We start from the raw sequence: 22,098 nt of genomic DNA, 5'->3' as shown, positions 1-22,098 counted from the left end.
ACACAAGTCAACTCAATTTATGTTTCCTGTCTAGGTGAGGCAAAACGTGGCACTGCCACGGTGGACCGGCATGCATATTACTGGCTTTGGCAGGATACCAGGTTGCAAGTGATGTAGTCCACTTAATTGGATGATCGTGAAAAGCCAAATCAAATAAGGTCTGATGAATTTAAATCATGAGTCTTCAAGTTGTTTACCATGTATGCCGTGGAAGCAAGAGAGAGGAAGATGAACAACATTAACCAGAACAAGCTTGCATTCATTTTTAAATGCAGTTAACGTTGCATATTTCAAATTAAAAATGTATTAATTGCTTAAAGAATGTTGAAACTGAGTGCAAACTGTGTCATGGATTGCAGTACATTAATTCTATTTTTATTTTCTCATAAGCAGTCAAATCAAGCATCCAAAGAGGAGGAGACAGGGAACAAGGTCACAGTTTGACCTCTTGTTTTGTTTTGGGCAAACACTTTCCTTTTCAGCCCTATAAATAAAAATTACCATGAATATGTAGATTGTTATTCAAATGTATGCAGGTATTTTCCATTGTGACCTGGTTGAAATAATGTTTTGATTAGAATTTATTATAATTAGAATTAACTGACAGCATTTATTATACCAATAGAAAATCAAAACTCACACGTGACAATTAAGAGCTGTCACAAAATATTAGTGTCACTGAAGGTAACAGCCTGCTGAGATTATACAAATATTTTAAATGAATCAACATTCATTACATTCCTAGAAGAGTTTGAATAGATGTAACAGGGTACAAATCACTTCCTCTCCTTCCAGCAGGAGGTCTATACATGAATACACTGAGCTGAAGTTCTCATATGACCTTTTAATGGACTTTAGATATTTCAGTTCTTCCTGCAGACAAACTGCAAAAAACACAATAACTTAATTTCCCAATGAAGACTCTTTCCCTCTGCACACCCTGAGCCGCTGCTACATACAACCCAGGTGGTCTTCATACATTGAAAATGGAAGGAAGGAGTCTGACCTTTAGCTGATGGCTGTGTGGCACTTTCACTGACATTTGTGTGAACATGAGAGACATGCACTGCATGCAGATGCTTGTAAATCAGTCAGCTAGGACGAGATTAAATTTATCATTAAGTGTTTATAATGTTAATTTATCTTTTGCTTTGCACATCCTCCACTGTGTTAAAATTGTATTCAGGATGTTGGATTGTAATTAACTGTTGTCTGAAGTGATTGGATTGTTAGGAAAATTAGTAATATTATTTTATTTCTTAATTGTAAGGGCTGTAAGATATTTTGCATCCAGGAACCAGACACAGCTGTGGAGTAAGGCTCAAAAAACAACAGAAAACACAACGCTTTATACTATTCTGTAGGTTTTCCAAAACTTCTAGTCAAAGCATTGAACATAATTGAGCTAATAATATACACCAGATCTCCACCAGGAAATAATCCCCTGAGAAAAAGTTATTCAAATTCTGTCACTCTATGATTTAGATGTGTAGCAGAAGGGATTCTGGTGGACGTCAGCAAAATATTAAAAAGATGTTATAATAATATCCTTTAGGAGATGGAGACCCAGAGTTAGTTTGCAGGATTTATAACACTAAGCCTGAACAGAAAAGCTGAAATAAAGTTGCTCTGCTTCAGTGTTGCAGTCAGGTAGTTTTCAGAGCTGAGGAAGAAAATAAAATAATGGGAGCACACACAGATTTCCAGGAAAAAGTTGACATACACCAATTTATTTTGGCCATGTCAGAAAAACTAACTTTTTCCTGGAAATCACTGTGTGCTACCTTTTATGCCTTTTTTTAGCACTGCAAATTAAATACTGGGAAAGACGGAAAATGAATATCTCCTCAGATGAGTTTGAAATTATTTTCTCTACTTCTCCATCCAAGCCAGAAGACTCATTTCAGTCTGTGGAAGAAATGTCAGCTTGGCAACAAAAAATCATTACTGGTCTCAGTATCTAGTGTTGGAAGCCATTAATTAACCCTTTACCATATAATGAGAGTAGCAGTGTTTACTAAAGGGAGTCAGAGTCAAAGTAAAACTCAAAACAAAGGAACATTGAATTCAAACTTTGATAAAGTTATTACTGTAGATTGTTCTCCATAAAGGTTGTCGACAAATTCTTATCAAATGTAGCAAAATGTATACATTACTGTTCAAAAGTCTGGAACCACCTGCCAGAAAACCTTAATTTGAGAGCGAGCTACTCTATGGTCTTAGGTCGTAGAAAGTCTCTTTACAAATAGTAATTTTGTATGATTTTGTATGCAAATAAGAAATGTTTAATACATGGAGATCAAAATGCTGTACAATGGTTCAACCAGACTAGCAATTGAGAAGGGCAGACAGAGACCAAGATATGTCTGAGCAGCAGTGAAATAATAATATAAAAATCAGCCAAGCAAGTCGTTGGTAAAAGAAATTGGAAGCTTAGCATCAAAATCTGTGCAGATCTAAATAGTATCAGGTCACTGTTTCCGTGTCAAGTAAACAATAATGCTTGTTCTTCATTTTAGTGTATTTTATATTGTTTTATTTGTGTTTATTGATGTGTGTTTTTTTAAATTGTGAGAACTTCCGTTCTAATCAATTATTGGTAACATTAACAAAAAAAACACATTTTGCTTGTACAAAATACAAAATGTATTTTCTTTCCTCAATTAAAGCTTTATTTCCATAGCTCTAACAGCACTGCATAGCCTAGATGCCTATTAGACATGTGAAACGCATAATTAATATCAGATTACATGTGGAGAATGCTCATAAAAAAAAATCTATGTATCATTAACATATTATTTTTTAAGGAAAACATTTTTATGTTCATTTCTGAAAAATATTCAATGATTATTAATCTCAAATACTGTAAATTGTATATCGGTGTCATCCAAAGGAGTTTTGAGTAGATATTGTCAAACCTGGGCCAGAAAAGGGTCTGGAAATCTTGCTGACATCCTTAAAAATACTTTGGAAATGCTCTGGAGTCCACAGAATCTGATACGTAAGAGCTTTATTACAGTCAACACACCAACAAAGACTAACTTTTCTGCATACAAACACCCTATAATAAATTGTATAGGAGCTCCTTCTTTACCAAATCACACTTTTGACAAAACAGAACCAGTATTACAATGTTTGACAAGTGGTGACATTTGTTTATGCTCAAATTGAGGACCAGATCTAATGCTTTTTATATTTTCATATGGCTGAACTCTCTGTGAACAACCATCCCCTTATATCCTGCTGACTCTGCACTCTGGTTACTACTGAGAATTTTCCATAAAACTGGTATTGCTAGGTGTCCTTGAACTTTTGCTGAACTCCCCCTGCGATATCCACACACCCTCAGCTCTGGCTACTGATGTCTGCCATCCATTCCTTCAGCCTCGCTTCTAGTTTTAATAGCTGATATCTTACATTCACACTCTCAGCTCTGCCTCCAACTCTAATGGCTGATGGTTGCTTGTGCTCTGACTGTTCCTGATCTTTTTTTACTACTTCAGAAGAGCTCTCATACTTTAACACAGTATAAAATACAGATTAGTTTACTCATTTTTTCAACTTTATATTTTCACTTTGCTTTTTTTTTTTACCACCACAGCAGCTGGGCTCTGCTCTGTATACATATTTACGTACGTGTCTGTGTATCTCCATAGGAAACTGGCAAAGTCCACCCTTGTGTTAGTGCTGGTGTTTGGCATCCACTACATCATCTTTGTTGGGATGCCTCATACATTCGAGGGGCCGAGCTGGGAGATCCGCATGTACTGTGAGCTGTTCTTCAACTCCTTTCAGGTATGACTTCTTTTTAATCCTGTAATATATGATGAACCTTTTCAGCAAACAGTCAAATAGGCATGAGTCAACAGTGATGTTTGGTCTTTTTACTGTAGTGGCTGAGTCATGTATAATTTAAAGCAGTTTGGAGTTAACATCTCAAAGTCGGCATAGTAACTTTGTCTAACTCCCACCACCATTAACACACACACACACACACACGCTCCCACTGTGGGCTGACTCATCGTAACCTCTAACATTTTCATTTTACGGTGTGGGACTGACCACAATTATCTTCTATAAATTACTCCAGGTGACAGAGTGTCAGAGTCAAGACTTCACTTCGTTATTCAGTGAAGCAGCTTGATGATGAAATTAATTCTGTCATAATTCAGATCTGCCGAAGTTTAAATGAGAAATTTCAAACTATGGGACAGACCTTTTCTATATATTAACTCAATTACAGCTCATACATCAATATATTTTTTTCCCCTGGTCTCTAAATTGTCTCATTGCTTATTTCATGGAAAAATTAACTACGGAGAACAAAATGTCTACTGCATGTACCACCAAAACCACAGTAAATGTAATGTTAGTCCCAAGTAGTCAAATGTTTTGACAATTACACATTGTCCATTCAGGCATTATTTAAGATAATTGGTAATTTACCATGACCCCATTTCCAAGTAATGAAAAGCAAGGATGCTCTGACTGATGAAATTATGTGATAGCTATTATTGCTAAAAAGCAGTACCTTCTAACCACTAGTTCACGTTTGTGTATCTGTGTAAAAATTACATTCATATCACTCCCAGAGAGCATCAGTGCCCATGATAAAGGCTCAGTCTTAAGATGAAATGAGTTGGACAAAAATATAAAGACATGAATAAATTAAATTGCAGTGTTGTTTGAGGGTGTTCAGCCATCTTAAAAATTGTGAAAGTGTGAAATTGCCCTGATGAACACTGAAGTGAAAGTGAGAAGTGAGTGATCTTTGAGGTAAAATAGAGTCACTTTTCATAATGGATACAATATGGATAAATATATAATATTCATAAAAACGTGACAGAAGAGCAATGTGTTCACAAACCGGAAAAATTACCCAAATACAGTAAATACAAAACCTTTTTATGGACTAAATGAGATAGACTAAAGCAGTTGTTAAAGGGGTAGAGACAGCGTATCAGTTCTAGTGTGTATATATTACAAAAGTTCATGTTCTTGTTTTAAAGATGCCAGCAGGAGGATTTATTTTAGCAATGAATGTACCCAAAGTTTGTGACCCATGCATAATTATACACAGATGAAGCGCACGTAATTCTTGCTGAAATCTGACGGCTACAGGTATTTAATCAACCAGAAAGGATCAAACTCATTCATCCCTCGAGCAATAAAATCATAATAGTTTTATCTCTGACGTGCATCTAAAATGTGTTTAGTTTAAATAAGTTACATCCAAGTGGGAAAAAAAGGCCAATTTAACACACATGAAAGGGCTTTTGGTCTGTGTGTGCGCCTCTGCTAACTAAAGCCAAAAAATTACTTTGAGTGCTCGCATTTGTGATGGTGACTAGAGACACAACAAAAGCACAATTTCATGCCAAAACGAGTACCAGAATTGCACTGCGCCACCTAATGTGCCAACAAAAACCATCAGCTGCATCACTCCATCCAACTCAGCATGAGCACATTTGTTTGAAGCCACATCATTACCAAAACACAAAACGGCAAAATGGCTTTGCACCTGTTGAAAATAACAGATTAAATATAGATCTTAACTGTATGTATGAAGGTCTGAATAACTCCACTTGTTCGTTATCTGCCGTTCTTAGTATTTAATGTGTTGTCTGTTATTTCTGTCTTTTATAAACATCATATATATATATTTTAGGTCTCTGAACCATATTTAAATCGTTTAGTGACACAGATTCAAGGTTTCTAAAACAGCTCAAATTCAAGCAAACATTATTAGAATAATTGGAATTTCACCTGGAAATATCCTCAACTGGAAATAACCGGTGTCCATTGCTTGGCAGAGCGTCTTTCTTAATGAATCTCACTGACTTCCCACTTTTATTTGAAGCCAAATACACAAACCAAGCTCTAAATGAAATGGAAATGGACTCACAACAGTGTCCTGTAAGACAAGTCCTGAAAATCTTGCATGCTTATGTGAGCAGAAAAAGGGAGCCTAAAGAGGAAGAAGTAAGAAAGAATGAGAGATTATGGAACTGAGGCTCCACGACATATTATAAAAAGACCAAGATAACAAGGAGATGTTTGCAGTGAGGAAAATCCAAAGTCATTGTATTTCTTCACATCTTCTTAAGCTCCTTTTTACACATCTTCAAGATGTGATGAGAGAGCGCTACTCTGTTGACAGCGGTATTTGATTATTTATCTAATGTCTTTTGCCGAACACTAAGAGATGAGAACCTTTTGTGCCTTTATGAAAACAACAACAATGCAAGCACCCACTCACATATGTGCAAACAGGTGCTCAGACTGAGAAAACACACTAGTGATTCCTTGGAGGGATTTTATAAAAAGCTGAACTACAAAGCAATGACGATAATGATTAGGAAACACAGAGTATATCAGGTTCAGTCAAAAGGTGTTAATATACCGGGCAGGGACAGATAAACCTGCTAGGAGACACTGGGGGAGAAAAAAAAATATCTACTGGGCCACCAATTAACCTCCAGTTTCTCCAACTCTCTTTTCTATGCTAAAACACTACCTGCCACAGATTTGTCGTGTGATAATTAATTAAAACCCCTCAGTTCAGGAATATGGATTTAGGTACAGGACCCACCTTAATGTTATCAATCTGTTGATACTGAGCTTCAGTGATGCACATTTCCAAACACATTTTCCATTTAATTAGCAGGAATGTCCTGTTGAGTGTGACTGTTCATGCCAGGGGCCACATGGGTTGAAAAGTATATAGCCCTGGGCCATGATCCTTTTCATTTTAGAGACTTATGCCTGGTCCACACATCATGTATGAGCAGTGCTTGATGACAGCCTCGCTGAACTGCTGCAGCTAACACGCCTGTGGTGTCCACACACCTGAGAGCTCCTGCTGCAGTAAAAGCCTTCTTAACAAATGAAAAGATTCTGTCCACAGAAACGGTAGAGAGCTTTTAATCTGAAACAGATACAGGAGGGGCTTTCGTGTTTGTGACATTTCTATAGATATAGACATTGTAATTGTAGTGAAAGGTGTATATGTTGCTGTTTGAATGTCAATATGACAATGAACAGATCAGAGTCATATTCAATTCCAATTTTTTTTATTTTTGCTGGAAACCATGCTCGGCTAGCAGGAAATGAAAAAGGTGAGACCTCGACTCTGATCTGTTAACATGGTTCACCTGCAGATGCAGGCAGTGTGGACCCGATTTTAGTCTTAATAAGTGAGTTAGTAGGATGACTTTATCCCTATTAAAGTTCACTTCACTCACTCTAATGGGAACAGTGATGTTAGGCCTTGGACTGAAGAATTGCCATCAAGTGAAGTGTTTTCTAGTGGAGGTTCAAAATACTTCACACGTCAGTCATCCTCAGTCTGCTCTTTAATGTCATAAGTGAAAAGTCCTTTTACATCAACAGAGAAGGTACTTCAGAACAGGTTCACGTCTTTCTTCAAAGTGCTGGTGGAATGATGTTGCAGTGACAGCATATTTTCCCATTTCTGTGTTAGATGTTGGTAATAATTCACAGCAAGCTTCACAAAAACATATTTCCTGTGCATACATCTACGATACAAGGCCATCTTTTCAGCCTCTGTTCAGTGTGTTCAGATGGACAATGAGACGAACTAAAAGAGCGAGGTTCCACCTGGGACTCTTTTCTGAATCCTACTTTCAACATTTCTTTATGATATTATTATTTTGGTAACACAAAACTTGCACTTAATCCCAGCTGAGAATGTTATTTGAGCTGCCTTTTTTTGATGCGAAAGAGTCACTCATAGTTTACGGTAGCAGTTGTTCCAACGCCTGGTTCAAAAGTGGTTTAGGCGACTTTACTGACTGTTATCACCAGAGCAGAGATCGTTGGAGCGGCCAACAGTCTGAAGCTACCCTGCTCTGCCTTCGGTGCTGTCCAGTGTCACGCTGGCCTCTGCTTCCATCACATTTTGTTTTGTGGTCCGTGGTCATTTTGAAACTCTATGTACAATGACGCAGCTAAAAAAGTAGATTCTGCTAACAAAATGCGAGTCAACTCTGGTTCTTCTTGACTGATGACTTTCATCACCGACTTTTAGGGAGCAGCCTTCAATGAGATTATTTATTATTATGAGTTCTTGTGACTGATATTCCCATACTGTGATTAATTAAAGCTCCTGTGCTAGAGGTGTAAACACAAACACTCCCCTGGTGCTCGGAGCTCCCAGAGGCAAAGTCAGTGAGAGATTAGGGCTGGTAGCTGCATGGCTAATACAACAAAAGTATAAAGTTTCCCTCATTATTTAAAACTTTGGGCATGTTTAATATGAACATCTGACATTGTAACATAGGCCTATATGACATGCAGTGACAAAAAATAAGGGAAAGCATACTATGTCACATTTAAGTTAATTAATGATTAAAAAATATCTGATAATATCTGGTTTTCTGGTACTAATTTTAAATCTGATTGTTTTTTGCCTTTTGCTCTGTATTTTTATTTAAATTTTTCTATACAGTGCATAATATAGGCTGCCTACCCTCTTTGACTACTTTTCACTTCCATATGAATATTTGGTTGTTTTGTATATTGCAAAATTCAGTAGAATTTTCTAGAACATATCTGATTTAAAAAAAAGAGCACTTGGGGTCTTAAATGAAGATTAAACAGCAACATTTTGCCTGTGGATTAACGTGTCTGGAGGCTGTTCTTCTTTCCAGAGTACACTGTGTTCATTTAGGCTTCCACAGATTCTCTGTCTCTGTCTGCTTGTCTCTCACCAACAAAGATGTGCAGGAAGGCACTTACACACACACACACACCACACACACACACACACACACACACACACACACACACACACACAAACCACTTCCCATAAATCCCATAAATCACTTTCACAAAGATGGCGTGTCTCTCCCTTAACTTCTTATCATAGCAGGAAGCAGTAACACCGGGTGAAACGGGTCGGAACAGAAACAGCCAGAGAGATTTCTGTCTCTTTTTTAATGGGGTTAACACTATTTGAGGAGATAGTTGTTGACCTGGAACATGCGTATCATCTCCATTTGATAATAGACAGCATGTATATTGTGCACTGTATAAGATGATTGCGATCGTCACACTATATTATGTTTGTTCACACTTGACTTGGTTCCACTGTGATCCGAGCTCACAACTTGTTCATCTCTTCCTTTTAGGGTTTCTTTGTGTCCATTATCTATTGCTACTGCAACGGAGAGGTGAGTGGATCACGCAGAAGAATCACAAACACTGCATAACTACTACAGATACAAAATGTAGCAAACAAAGTACTTAAAACCTACTATAAGGAGTTTTTAACTGATTATGAAACAGTTTTAATGTAATACTGATGCCTCTATAACAGTGGTTCCCAACCTTTTTCCTGTGTCCAAGATAAGTCAGGTTCCCCCACCCCCAACCCCTACCCGTATTCACTAAATAGGTAATAAATAGCTTAATGAATTTAAATGTGGACCAAAATATGTTCCAATTTGGATTATACAGAGTTTTATTATCCAATTGGGTGTGTTATTGGGATTTTATAAATGTAATTTTTGTAAATAATAATTTTGGTAACCTCACAACCTCATCAGACAAAGTTGTGCGGACCCCCTGCGATCTCTGATATCCCCAGGTTGGGAACCACTGCTCTATAAGACCTACATGAGCACCATTAGGGAGAAAATTGGCTTTTTCTATGGTTATTCTTTATGCTTGCAACCGGGTCAATTTGGATAGATTCCACTTGAAATCAATGAAAACGAGGCGGTGGAATCGCTCCCCCCCGAGGGCCGCCAATCAACAAGAAATGGAAGTTCCTTGTGCTACTTTAAAATAAACTTGTTTGAAATTAACCGTAGCCGCTGAAAGAGCACATGTAATTGGGGGTCTGGCTGAAGTAGTAAAACAGTGACACACTTGAGACAGGCTACTTTCTTTCAATTAATCTGTTTCTTGTCCTCTCAGATGAGACGTGATGAAAAGTGCTGTGGAATCAGCTGTTCTCTTTCTCTCTCCCTCCACTATCTCATTAAACTTTGTATTCAGCACTTTCAACTGGCAATCAGAATTGCCATTTCTGCCAGTTTTATCTTCAGAAAAACCCTCTGTTCTTTATGCCTTTTCTCTCTTGCCTTTTGTGATCCACACTGTATCACGTGGAGCACTCCTTTCATCTCCCAAGCAACTGCAATTAAAACGCTTCAAAATTTGGAGGATAATGAAGGATTTCACTGTTGAATTTGAGCTCCATACAGCATCATTTTGTCATTAACGCTCAAACAAATGACTCACGTATTGTGAAAAGGTCTTATCCAACAATTAACACACTACTCTGCAGCTCTATCTGGCTTTAAGCTGCTCTTAATGCACTGTACTTTAGTGCTTCAGCCCACACACACACAGAGGGTATAGTTTAATCTCAACACCTCAGCCTGCCAGTAGAAAACAGTAGGCATGTACTTCCAGCAAACAAGCTTAGATTCAAAACATTGACCTTGTTTCTCAGGATCTGGTTGAGATCCAACCAGAGCTAGGAGGAGAGTCGGGAGGTTGAGAAACAGTGGGTTTGCTAGGGGGCAATTGTTTGCTCTCATCCAGTGTTAACATTTGGTAATAATGTAATAATGACTTTTGAAACTTTTAATTGGTTGAATTACAGTTCCCACAGATGAATCAGTGGTCTACATTGATGCAAGATAAATGAAAATAATTCATATTCTTCACTTTTGCAATATAATGCTTGATATTTATGACATTTGTTCCTCCTGTTCCCCCCAGGTCCAGACAGAGATAAAGAAAACATGGACACGGTGGAACCTGGCCTTTGAGTGGGAGGGCCCGGTGGTATGCGGCCGCTACCGTTACGGCTCTGTTGTCGTCGGCCTCAACAACAACAGTACCAGCAGCCAGTCCCACCTGGCAGGGGGTGGCCTCTCCACACGCTCCACCACGCTGGTTTCAAGCCGTGTTTATCGTAGCTCGGGTCCGCAGCTCATGCATGCCACCCTCCCAGGATACGTGATCAGTAACTCAGACCCATCGATACCTGAAGAACCAGAGGACAGCGGCCCCAAGCGGGTGGACGATATCTCACTGAAGGAAAATCTGCCTGTTCTTAGTACGAGTGCAACAACAGCCGAGGATGAGGAGGAAACACTGTAGCAGTCTTTTAATGTCAAAACAGGTGATAGAGACTGATGAAAAGAAAAGTTTGTAGGTGGAGCTGTGCCAACCAAATCCAGTCTCATGTAACTCAAATTCTAAAGTATCAAAGACAAAGAAAAGTACAGACTGTAGGTACAAGACATCGAAAAGCTGTCTTGTACCCCCTTATGAAATACAACCTAAAATACAATGAACTTGAAGCTGCCGGTATTGAAAGCTAATTTTGAATATGTCTGTTGACGTCAGCCTCCACAGGTACACATTTTTAGCCTTTGTGCTAAATGTTGTTGATCTGTGATGGAAATGGTTTGCTTATGGATCTAAAGGAGGCAGCGGTGTGGGGTGCCAGAAGGTGAAACTCATTACTGAACTCTTACTGAATACGACTGGCTGTCACCTTCAGAAGCTTAGAAATGAAACTTTTTCAAAAAAAAAAGGACAAAACTTATTGATAACCCTTTATTGTCAGTAATGGAATATGCTGTTGCTTTGACTGTGGTGATCTGATTTTGAAATTTATTTCAGCGTTTTCAGTGAAGTATACTGCCTGCTGTCACCTTGATTGTATATAACAAGTACCGCGACTGAGGATAATTAAAATGCACAGTAGGAAAAGAAAGCACACATAAACACTTAAATAATATACACAGAAATGAGAATAAACTGTGAGAAACAGGGGGTAAGAATTTTTTTTTTTTTTAAAGGTACCAGCAGCTGTAGGATAATACTCATCTCCTGGAATGAGGAGACTTGATGAACCTTTGTTCTTGCCAACACTGAACTTGAAATTGAACATGGAGGAGAATACTGAATGTGATTTTCTCCTTGTATCCCAAAGCTACAAAGAAAATGTCATTTACTGCCATTTACAGAAGCTTCTAACCCTCCAGTTGCCTTCCAACAGGTGACAGAATCCGTTGTGCAAGAGCAGGAGGATACTGAATAGATGAATTAATCCTTTTTATGGACGAATTCTGTGTCATGATGAACTAAGATGCTTGCTTGTTTAGTCCGCCCACTTTGTGAAGAGAAAGGAGAAAGAGAGGAGAAGCCTGCTAGCATTGGCTGCAAATGCATCAAAAAGTGTATGCAGATTATTTTTTGTGTGTCTTTAAAATCACGCTGAAATGAAATGGAGATACCGCTCACGTTTCAGGAGATGTATTGTTGTACACATGCGCACAATTTTGAGTTTTATAGCCTTGAACTGCTGACATCTGTGGATTCACTTGCTATGTTTATTGCTTGTAAGGTCCTTAACGGCTGTCACTCAGTAGCACATACAGTTGTATGGCACATCAAATGTGACAATCATGTCTCTTATTTTTGACAGTCAACTATTGTGCTGACTGTGAAGGGCTACATTCGGTGGCTACTTAAGGGTTTTTGTGTCTGCTTCATGCATGCCTGTTTGTCAGTGCATTAGGTACAGTGCTTGTCACAAAAACAGAATCTTTATTGTACATGTGCCTCTCCTGCTCAAGCAGAAGCTTTAAAAAATTGACATGAAAGGATTCTTTTTAGTCTTGTCTATCGTGCAAATAATGTATTTAGCTGTTTTTCCTCTGTGATATTTGTTTGTGTCTTTCTCCTCTTCTTATTCCATTTATCCTCCCTTCCCTCTCTTGCCTGTTAACTGCTGATAAATGTTTTCAACAACCACCTGTTGAGTTTCTCTCTGATATTCCAGCTGTCAGTTAATAGGATCTGATGGATGATTGTTTTTGTTTTGTTTTTATGATTTACCTTAAGAAAACACTCCACACACAGACATTGTTGCAGGAACATGTATGACATTTAATTCAAAATGACCCCTCTGTCATACAGCTCAAATTGAAATGGCTGTTTTGGCTTTCAACAGTATTTGTCAGTGTGACCTCAAAATAATACAGTAATACAGTATTTTACACTACATGCCACATTCATGCAGTGATGGCAAACATTCATCGGGAGAAATTCAGGTTCAGGGTCTTGCCGAAGGACTTCGACATGCAGCAGGAGGCAACGACAGTGTCCTGTGTGCATAAACCATTACAGGTGACAATTGTTCATTTTAAATGCCTTTTCACCATCTGTAGGAGCTTACAAATAAACTTTTTTTTATCATGTGTTCCTGTAACAGTGGAAACTTCTTTATCTGGTTTACAACAGGAAGAATGACATTAAAAACAACAACAATATTTATGGCAACAGAAAAGTGAAAATACATCAATTAACACTCAGATTTTACAAAAGCAAAAAGGAACCAAACGCAGGAATTACAGACCTCACAGATTTTAAGGGTAAAAACAAGCATTGATATAATCTACTAATTCACAGTTTAATTAAATTGTTTTCTAAATTTGGAACTCGAGTCCTCTCTGATAATAATAATAAATAATAATAATGTAAAGTTATTTATTCACGACAACTTGGTAGTGCTCCCAAATACACAGTACTCTCCGTGCACTGGGTCACCTTTCATCACCAGCATCATCTTTCCTCTTTAATTCGGCATGTGTGCAAAGACAGAAGTGTATGGGGTGTGTTGCTTGCTAGGATGAGGCTTGGTTGGTTTGAGCAGTATGCCAGTGATGGTAACCTACCAACTAGCTTGAGATGTTCCAAGCTTAACATGTTGTAAGCTGTTGTTAGATATTGTAGCATGTAGTTGCTTTGTTTATTGCTAAGAGGAGGTAGCTGAAGAGGATTGCTTAGTTTATTTGGTGGCTCGTTCAGCGTGCTAGTTAGCAGACCCGCCTTATGTTCCAAGGTTGTGAAAAATATAATAATGACTTTTTCCCATCCTTAATGCAACCAGAAATGAGAATCAATTAAAAAAAAATGTTTTAATCAAAACCCTTTAATTGTTATTTTTCTTGTCCATTTCAATGGACATCAGGTCCAAACAATTCTTAAAATACCAACATCATATGACAACATCATGCCTATTTTTTGTCTGTTAAATGTTGCAAAAAGTAAAAAAGCCCCTGTCAAGTGACGTCCATTGTAATGGACACAGGGTCTGAAGGGGTTAACATGTTGTTAACATGCAAAAGGTGGGGAACAAACGTTTTCTAACACAACAAGTGACTATTTGTAAGGTTAATGGAACTACATAAGCAGGCCTGATGGTTGGACAACTATGTGCCATGAAGCTGCCTGTCAAGCCACTTGGGCGAGCCACAGTAGTTTAGCCTGAGCAGACAGCTTAAGATAAAAGTGTGTTTAGAGTTGTAGGATGTGTGAAGCTGGTGGTTTCCTTGTGAGGAAGGGAGTTCTGGAGTAATGTGTGCCGTCATCTGAGCTACAGTTCTGTTATCTATCCTGTTCTGTTCGCTTGCTGTACTTGTTAAACCACAATGTCTCATTTTATATGCAACAAGTGTGGCAGCTTTGGAGCTGTTGGAAAGTGCCTTTGATGGAGCTGGGTGGAGTACTGCTGGTCTCTGTTCTTATTATTCAGGTCAAACAATAGGATCGTGTACAGAATTGTGCAGATACCAGTTTATAAATTACAAAAACAAAACATTTCTTAACACCTACCACATTGCAAGGTAACATACCACAAACAACCCATTCAATCTGCCTTGTTTTAAAAGTCCATTATAGACTGTCTACAAGCTAATAATTGGCCCTTATATTAAATCATGTGTTCCAGTTTGAGTAGAAGACCGTGGATATGATGTGCACTTAAAGCACTGTGAGCAGATATATATATGTAAACATATAAACAAGTCGTGCATTAACTCAGTTGTATCAATTTGTTCCCAGACAACACACACACTGGGAGTCAAATCAGCGTTTCAGCAACTGGATTGAAAGCATCACCTCTCTTAAATTATGCATGTGTTGAGATGTGAGGCCTTGACTTTGACTGCTGCTTCCCAAAAAGTGTATCACAGATTGCAAATTTGCCTGAGGTTGTAATTTAATTAAAAAAAATGTTATGGGGTTTGTTTGTATATGACGCTTCAAAACAAAGCCATAGATTCAAGATTTCTTTATTGTTACATCTCATTGTACAGTATAAGACATTTTTGGGGGTTTTGGCTGCTTGACATTGCAGCAACAACAATATATGACAATATAAAAGTAGTAGAATAGATGTAAAAAAAATACAAAAAATACACTACAATAAAAATAAATAATGTGCAGTTGTTTGCATAGGGGGAAATGCATCGTTTAACCTCTAATTATCAGTGCACTGCCCTTATCGCCATGTCTAATTAGCATTGCTCATTGTTATAGATGCTACAGCATAATATGCATCTGGTTGAAGAGGCTTGATTTGAGTCTGAGTGGCCTGGTTGTTATGTTTTCTAGAAACAACTGTGTGCGATGTAACAGACCAGCGTGCTTTGTTTGTTGACTACCTACAGGTTATGCTGTATGTCATTATGACTACCTCTTTTCACCCACTCTGCGGTTTTTCATAGAGTCTTGCTTAATTGCAGCCCAGTCATGGAAAAGAAAGGAGAACCCACACTCGAACACATAGTCATAAGATCCCTGTCAGGCACCATTTCTCATTACAGTGCTGACTCATTAGCCGGTAGAAGGGACGATAAGTACAGCAAGAACATCAAAACATTGTCTCTATAAGGAAAATACCAACAATAATAGTAATAGTAGTGCATATCATAAATATAAATAAGGTTAAACAGTTGTAAAAGTAGATGCAGTTTTTTTTTAAATTGAGCACTGTTTCTCTCTATAGGAAGCACAGCTTCTGTCTTTTGTACATTGTAAAACTAATATAATAAAATATAAGAAATTTGAGTCGTAGATGAAAACATTTAACATTTTTGGGTTGTTTCCACTGAGGTTATATTTAATTAAAACAATAAACAAATACCTAAAACTTACTGTGAAAAAATGTTTTAGTTAACTAAAATAAAAAAGGCTATTATTGGTCATCTGGGCTCCTGTAGGTGACGTTAGGGTCCTGGTTAGCGCTTATTTTGTATACCAGAACAATGGCCGCGCCAACGCCTACAACAACTACGCCTGAGGAGTTCGAAATCTACACTCCAGACCATCTGAAAAGCAACGTGTGGCGCTACTTTGGGTTCCCAAAAGAACAGGGAAAAATCACGACTAAGGACAAAGTGATATGTAAAATATGTAGGACCAAACTCACATACCACGCAACGACCAGCAACTTGAGAGCCCACCTGTCAACACTACATCCTGGCAAGCTGGAAGAGGAGGAGGGGGAGGGATCGGGGGCGAGGCAGGCCAGAATCGACTCCATGCTATCTCCTTCACGAGGCCTCCCCTATGCCCGCCAAAATAGAGCGACAGATTTGCTGACACGGTTTGTTGGCGAAGATATGAGGCCCATTGTTGGGGATAAAGCCCTGCATCTCGAAGTGTACTAATCTACATGATTGATGGGTATTGGGGAGGGGAATGCATCCCGAGTGTTCGATTTACATCTCAAAGTGCCTTGTTCTTGGTAATTACTGTCAGATCGCTAATCGCTGGTAGGATGTGCTTGTTTTGAATAGGTCTACCAAATAGGGCCTACCTTTATTTATTTTGTCTTTTCAGTACTTAGCCTGACTGGCTTATTTTTATTTATTTTTGATAAGAATAGTGGATAAAACCCAGGTCTGACTTTCAATAAAAATAAAAAAAAACAGTCGTGAGTGTGTTTTTCTTCCGAAAACATCATTGCCTGCCTATTGACATTGACTGATACACTGCCCTCTGGTGGACAGAACATATACAACTTAAGTTTGATACAGATATAGGTCTTACTGAAGGCATTTAATGGTCAAAATATTAATACATATTCAAATATATTTGAATATTAATATTAATAAACAAACAAACTTTGAATATGATTGATGATAGTCAAAGCCCTAGTACCCATCCACTTTTGACTGGTGCAGTATTGGAGCTGATATCTGAGTTACCTTTCGTAAGTAAACATGGTAAAGCTCCTTTACATTCAATTAGAGCTAATTAAATGTGATTTGTGACTCCTCCTCCTTTTTGTTTGGCAGTGAGGCGTAACGGTGAGCCAGTACGCACAATATCAGGACCCTGGAACTAATTCCAGCTCTCACGGCACACCTGTTTAAGAACCACTGGTCTGGTTGGTGTGTTTAAATAACTGGTTATGTCTATGTAAAAATAAACTGACAAAAAACATGTTTTTATGATGTAATAATCATAAAAAAGTTGGTTAGATTTTGGTTGAAATAGGCAGATTATTTCCTTTTTAATGAGCAGGACATGAGCGAGAAGAGGAGATGAAGAGTGAGGGCTTCTGGAGAGATGGAGAGGAGGAGAGTATCAGATTGTTTGCCACAGTTCAAATTTGTCACCCTTCTAGGGATTTACTCGAGCGGACGAAAAAAAAAAGAAATATTGAAGTTGAATGACAACTCAGATTGCACTCCACATTTTATTCATAACTTGGAAGCGGTGCCAATGGGTGAACGTTTTAAGATTCTGGCGTAGGCCTAAGACCCCAATGTTTCAAGAGCCTAACAAGACCTCGGGATGGGAATAAATTCAATGATGCCAGGAAGGATGCAACATCAAGAAATCCAAGTGTTGCACCTGAGTAAATAACTGCTATGATTTTAACCACACACACACACACACACACACACACACATGCATGTATAACTCCACACAATCAAAACTAGATATTATACTAGCAAAGGAAGGTCTATATGCACGTTATGCATGCATTCAATATTAGCGCAGACACCTCTTTTTAAAGTATGTTTTTGTAGGCAATTAGTTTTCAAAACATTCAATTTGTTTGGATTCCACATACAATTAAAGAAATGCTGATAATAAAATGTGAAGGACAAAAGAAATAAAGTATTTTCTTATGTGACTCAAATGTATAAGTTACTAAGTCAGCTGCTCATGTGTAAGGTGCATACTGGGATATAGTTTGTAGCTCACTAGTTTTAGACTTAAAAATGTAGCTGAAACAGCGTTTCCAACACAGCACATATCGCGCGCACACACAAACACACACACACTAATTTATTATTATTTTCTTATTAACACCAACCTACACAACCAACTGCTTAACCAACACCATGCCAACTTACATACCTACCACCTTCCCATATAAGTGCAGGGTAAACAGAACATCAAAAATCCTCAACATCAACATCACAATGGATCTATAAACATATAAATAATATATAAATACACAAATAAATACTGACGAGCACACCAAATGCTTGTACCTGTGTCAAGCCCCTCCCTGCTCAAGGACGTAATGATGCACACCTGTTTTCACTATGTGATGATTGAACAACTGCTGACATCTCAGGCAGAACAACAACACGCAGAACAGGATGAAAACCTTTCAGTTAAAACAAATTAGACAAGCATGAGTTATTTATTTGCTGATTGGTAATTTATCAAATAAAATGAAGCATTGGGCTGAAATTAATGATTAAACAGACACAAAAAACACTTAATGTTGGGGGAACAGAGCCAGGTGAAAAAGGGAGGAAAGCAACCTTTTCACACAGTTCGTGCGTAAAACACATTAGCAATGACAACCGTAAATTAAATGTCAGAATAAGAGGCTCAGATATTGTACCAACATTAAAAGTGCCCAGCTGGAACACAGCACACTCAATATTTGTGTCACTGCCACGGTGATTCAGACAACACAGGAGGAAGAAGCTGAGCTGATAACATGAAATTTATGTAAATTTAAGTTTTATGATATTGCATCCACGGACAACGGTTATTGTGCATGCCTAACAGCTGGGATGGGACTGTAAAAGTGGGGATAAAGAACAAAGCAATTCTCAATTCCAGACTCAAGTTCCATTGAGAGACATTTTTATTGGTTCCCTGAGACTGAACGTGACTCACATATAGATTGGGTGAATAAACAAGAAGCACCCACACAAATAAAAAAAGGCATTAAAGTCACTTTTGGATCACTTGGATTCAAACAGTGCCTTTTCATTAAAGTAAAGGAATAGTTTATCAGTAGTAAAAGAAAATAGAATTAATATTCTATGACCATTCCTTTTGTTCACATCACTAATTGTGGCTTTTGGAGACGAGTAGCAAAACAGCGTCAGGAAGACATGAAACGTTTACACGCGCCTCCAGGCGAGATCAGGTCATTGGCTGGAGTCTGTCAGGGTAACAAATGGGGAATAAAACAGTATGTAGATCAGTTCTTGGATGTGGTAAACATGTTTACAGATGGAAAAATAGAATAGGGGAAAAAACACACACACACACACACTTCGGAGCTGCAAAAAACAATGTGCTCACTCAGATAGAGGGAGAAAAAACAGAAAGAGGGGCAGAAAACCAGTTACTGTTTTGAAATAGTCTGACACATGGTTATTTGAAAGATAGAAGTTAATTATAGCATAAATAAATCAACAAACAAGCTGAGAAAAAAAATTACAGGAATAGGAGGATGGGGAGAATTCAGCAGTGAATCCGCCAACAATATGGAACCTCAAGATGGCTTTTGTGAGTGCAGATTGAGCCGTGGGTTATACATTATGCAACGCCAACATGGGCAGTGCGACACATAACAGAACAAAAGTCATGACGCGGAACCTCTGTTCCGTTAGCATCTGCATCTCCATGCTATCTCTCATTCAATGGCCTTTCTGTAACAACAAAGAGTGGTCCTAGGGTTTATGCTTTACATCAGTGGCTCCCTTTTTTCAGCTCCTTGCAAGGTTTCTCTTCTCCCAAAGCCTACAAAGAAGAGTCCCACCAGTCCCTTCTGGTGTGGGGGTGGGTGTGTGTGTGCGCAGCAGCCCTCTGAGAGCCAGCACACCACTGCATTTAGAAAAGAGAGAGTGATTAGTGAATGAGCGCCAGCTGAGACAATCAACTCACCTGGCCCCGCTCTGGCAAGCCATCTCCACACCACCCCCCTTCCTGCAGCTGAGTGTAAACCACGCCCACCTCCACAATCATTTATGACAATCATCAAGTATTTACAGGCTTTTTTTTCTTGACAAAGTCAGTTTTTTTTTGTCTGATATAATAGGCTCCATCAAGCTTTGGCAACCTCCCCTGGGGCTCCAGACCCTGAGGTTGGGAACCACTGCTTTACATATTCTGAGACATATGAGCATTCAACACTTAATACTATAAATTAAAAATATTCATAATAAGGGTTAAAAGAATATAATATCTTCCTTACTTACTATCAATAAGCAGTAAGTAGGAGGTCATTGAGCAGTAGTAGTAGAATATGTAGAAAGAGCCAATATGCTACTAATATGCCTGCTAATAATAAAATAATTAATTGTGAATGTGTACCTTAATATTAAGTGTTTCAACTATGACTTAGAAAAAAATACAAACCCTCTTCTGCTTCTCTGCTTGATTTCTACCAACCCTGAGCAGAGGGTACGATCAGGTGTACCAGCAGTAAAACCGATGAGGTCATTGTCCCAACAACACATTAAAAAAACAGAAAAACAGCAGTTCTATATGTCGTCACAAGAAGTTCTCCAACTCACGTATCCATGGGGCTGAGCCAAACACACGTATTCATGTTTTCACACATCCAGCTTTAAGTATTATGCTGATATGTAAATGTTTAAATAAACAATGTTGATATATTTCAGGTCTGCGAGCACAATACAGCAAGGACAGTAAGATTACAAGCAGCTTACCAAAGTCAACATCCTCTTCAGGCTCACTCATGGATAGAAGCTTTCTGCATTGTTGGATTATCTTTTCCTTGAAAGTGATCGGCCAACTCTCCAGAAGCTTGCTTGAGGTTTCCTCCCCAAACATCAGCATTACAATACTACAATGCCTGTCTACTGTTTTATTAGATTTGACAGTATTATGACAATTAAATAGTTCTTATGATAGATAATTACCAAGCCTTTCATATCTTTAAAATGTTGAGAGTCAGACAGTATATTGCTCTAACTGCTGGGGATTGAAGACCCCGTTGCGGCGATACACAAATGTCAGCTTCATTTTCTCCTTGAGTGTGTCCTCATCAGCTGAATGTTTCATCAGTGAGATTGCTTCGTTGCACTCATCTTCAGTTAGGGCAGTCTGGAACGAACTGGGACTCTTGTCTGACAGTCCTCAGTAGGTGGTCCTTTGACTGTACTGTGACGAAACGCATCAATGCTGGTGTTAATATTGACATTCTTTCTTCTTTGTTTATGAAAATCTCAATTTTTGGGGTTGAATATAGATACAAATGCCATATATATATATATATATATATATATATAATTTGTGCAGCTTAAATAGACATGTCATGTGTGTATAGCAGGAAGCGCAGCTCAAGTTGACTGCCTGAACTAGCTTGCAGGTTCCGCTCCATATGTCCGTATACCTGGGCATCCTGGTGGTCATACAAACAAACTGTGATGCACTGTGTGTTCTGACACCTTTCTATCAGAACCAGCATTCACTTTTTCAGCAATATGAGCTACAGTAGCTCGTCTGTTGGATCGGACCACACGGGTCAGCCTTCGTGCATCAATGAGCTTTGGCCACCCATGACCCTGTCGCCGATACACTGCAGCCTGACCACTACAGACCGGGAACACCTTGTCAAAGTCATGCAAATCCTCACGCTGCCCATTTTTCCTACTTCTAACACATCAACTTGAGGCCAAAATGTTTACTTGCTGCCTAATATATCCAACCCACTGACAGATAACATAATCAGTGTTATTCACTTCACCACTCAGGTGTATATATATACTATATATGTTAGTGGCTCATGGCTGGTCAGCTCTGACTGCCAGCTCACTGTTTATGTTACATTGCTGTGGACAGTCTGTCACTCATTGTTGAGGCAACACCCCCTAAAGTCACTGTTCTATGAAGGTCTCTGATGCATTTTTTAAATTTGCTTAGACGGAGGGAGTTAGAATTGGAGTGTAGTTACACTTAAACAAAACTAATAATTATTTGATTAAGGAAGATTACGTGCAACAAATGAAACAATTGATCTTGTGGCGG

At 38.5% G+C, this 22,098-nt stretch overlaps 1 protein-coding gene across 1 annotated transcript in view; it reads left to right on the top strand.

Moving 5' to 3' along the window:
• The window catches only part of pth2ra (parathyroid hormone 2 receptor a), a 55,217-nt gene extending 42,413 nt beyond the window's left edge, over positions 1 to 12,804 (top strand). Inside the window, exons 11-13 of the mRNA XM_051403917.1 lie at positions 3,657 to 3,795; positions 9,153 to 9,194; positions 10,756 to 12,804. Coding sequence (XP_051259877.1) covers positions 3,657 to 3,795; positions 9,153 to 9,194; positions 10,756 to 11,139 — 565 coding nt within the window. The 3' untranslated portion in view covers positions 11,140 to 12,804. The remainder of the gene's footprint in view (positions 1 to 3,656; positions 3,796 to 9,152; positions 9,195 to 10,755) is intronic.
• Positions 12,805 to 22,098: the final 9,294 nt, after the last annotated feature.

The sequence above is a fragment of the Dicentrarchus labrax genome, unplaced genomic scaffold (genome assembly GCF_905237075.1).
Source record: "Dicentrarchus labrax unplaced genomic scaffold, dlabrax2021, whole genome shotgun sequence".
NCBI classification, from domain to species: domain Eukaryota; kingdom Metazoa; phylum Chordata; class Actinopteri; family Moronidae; genus Dicentrarchus; species Dicentrarchus labrax.
Note: the sequence above shows the minus strand (reverse complement) of the source record. Positions and strands in the feature narration are given on the sequence as shown.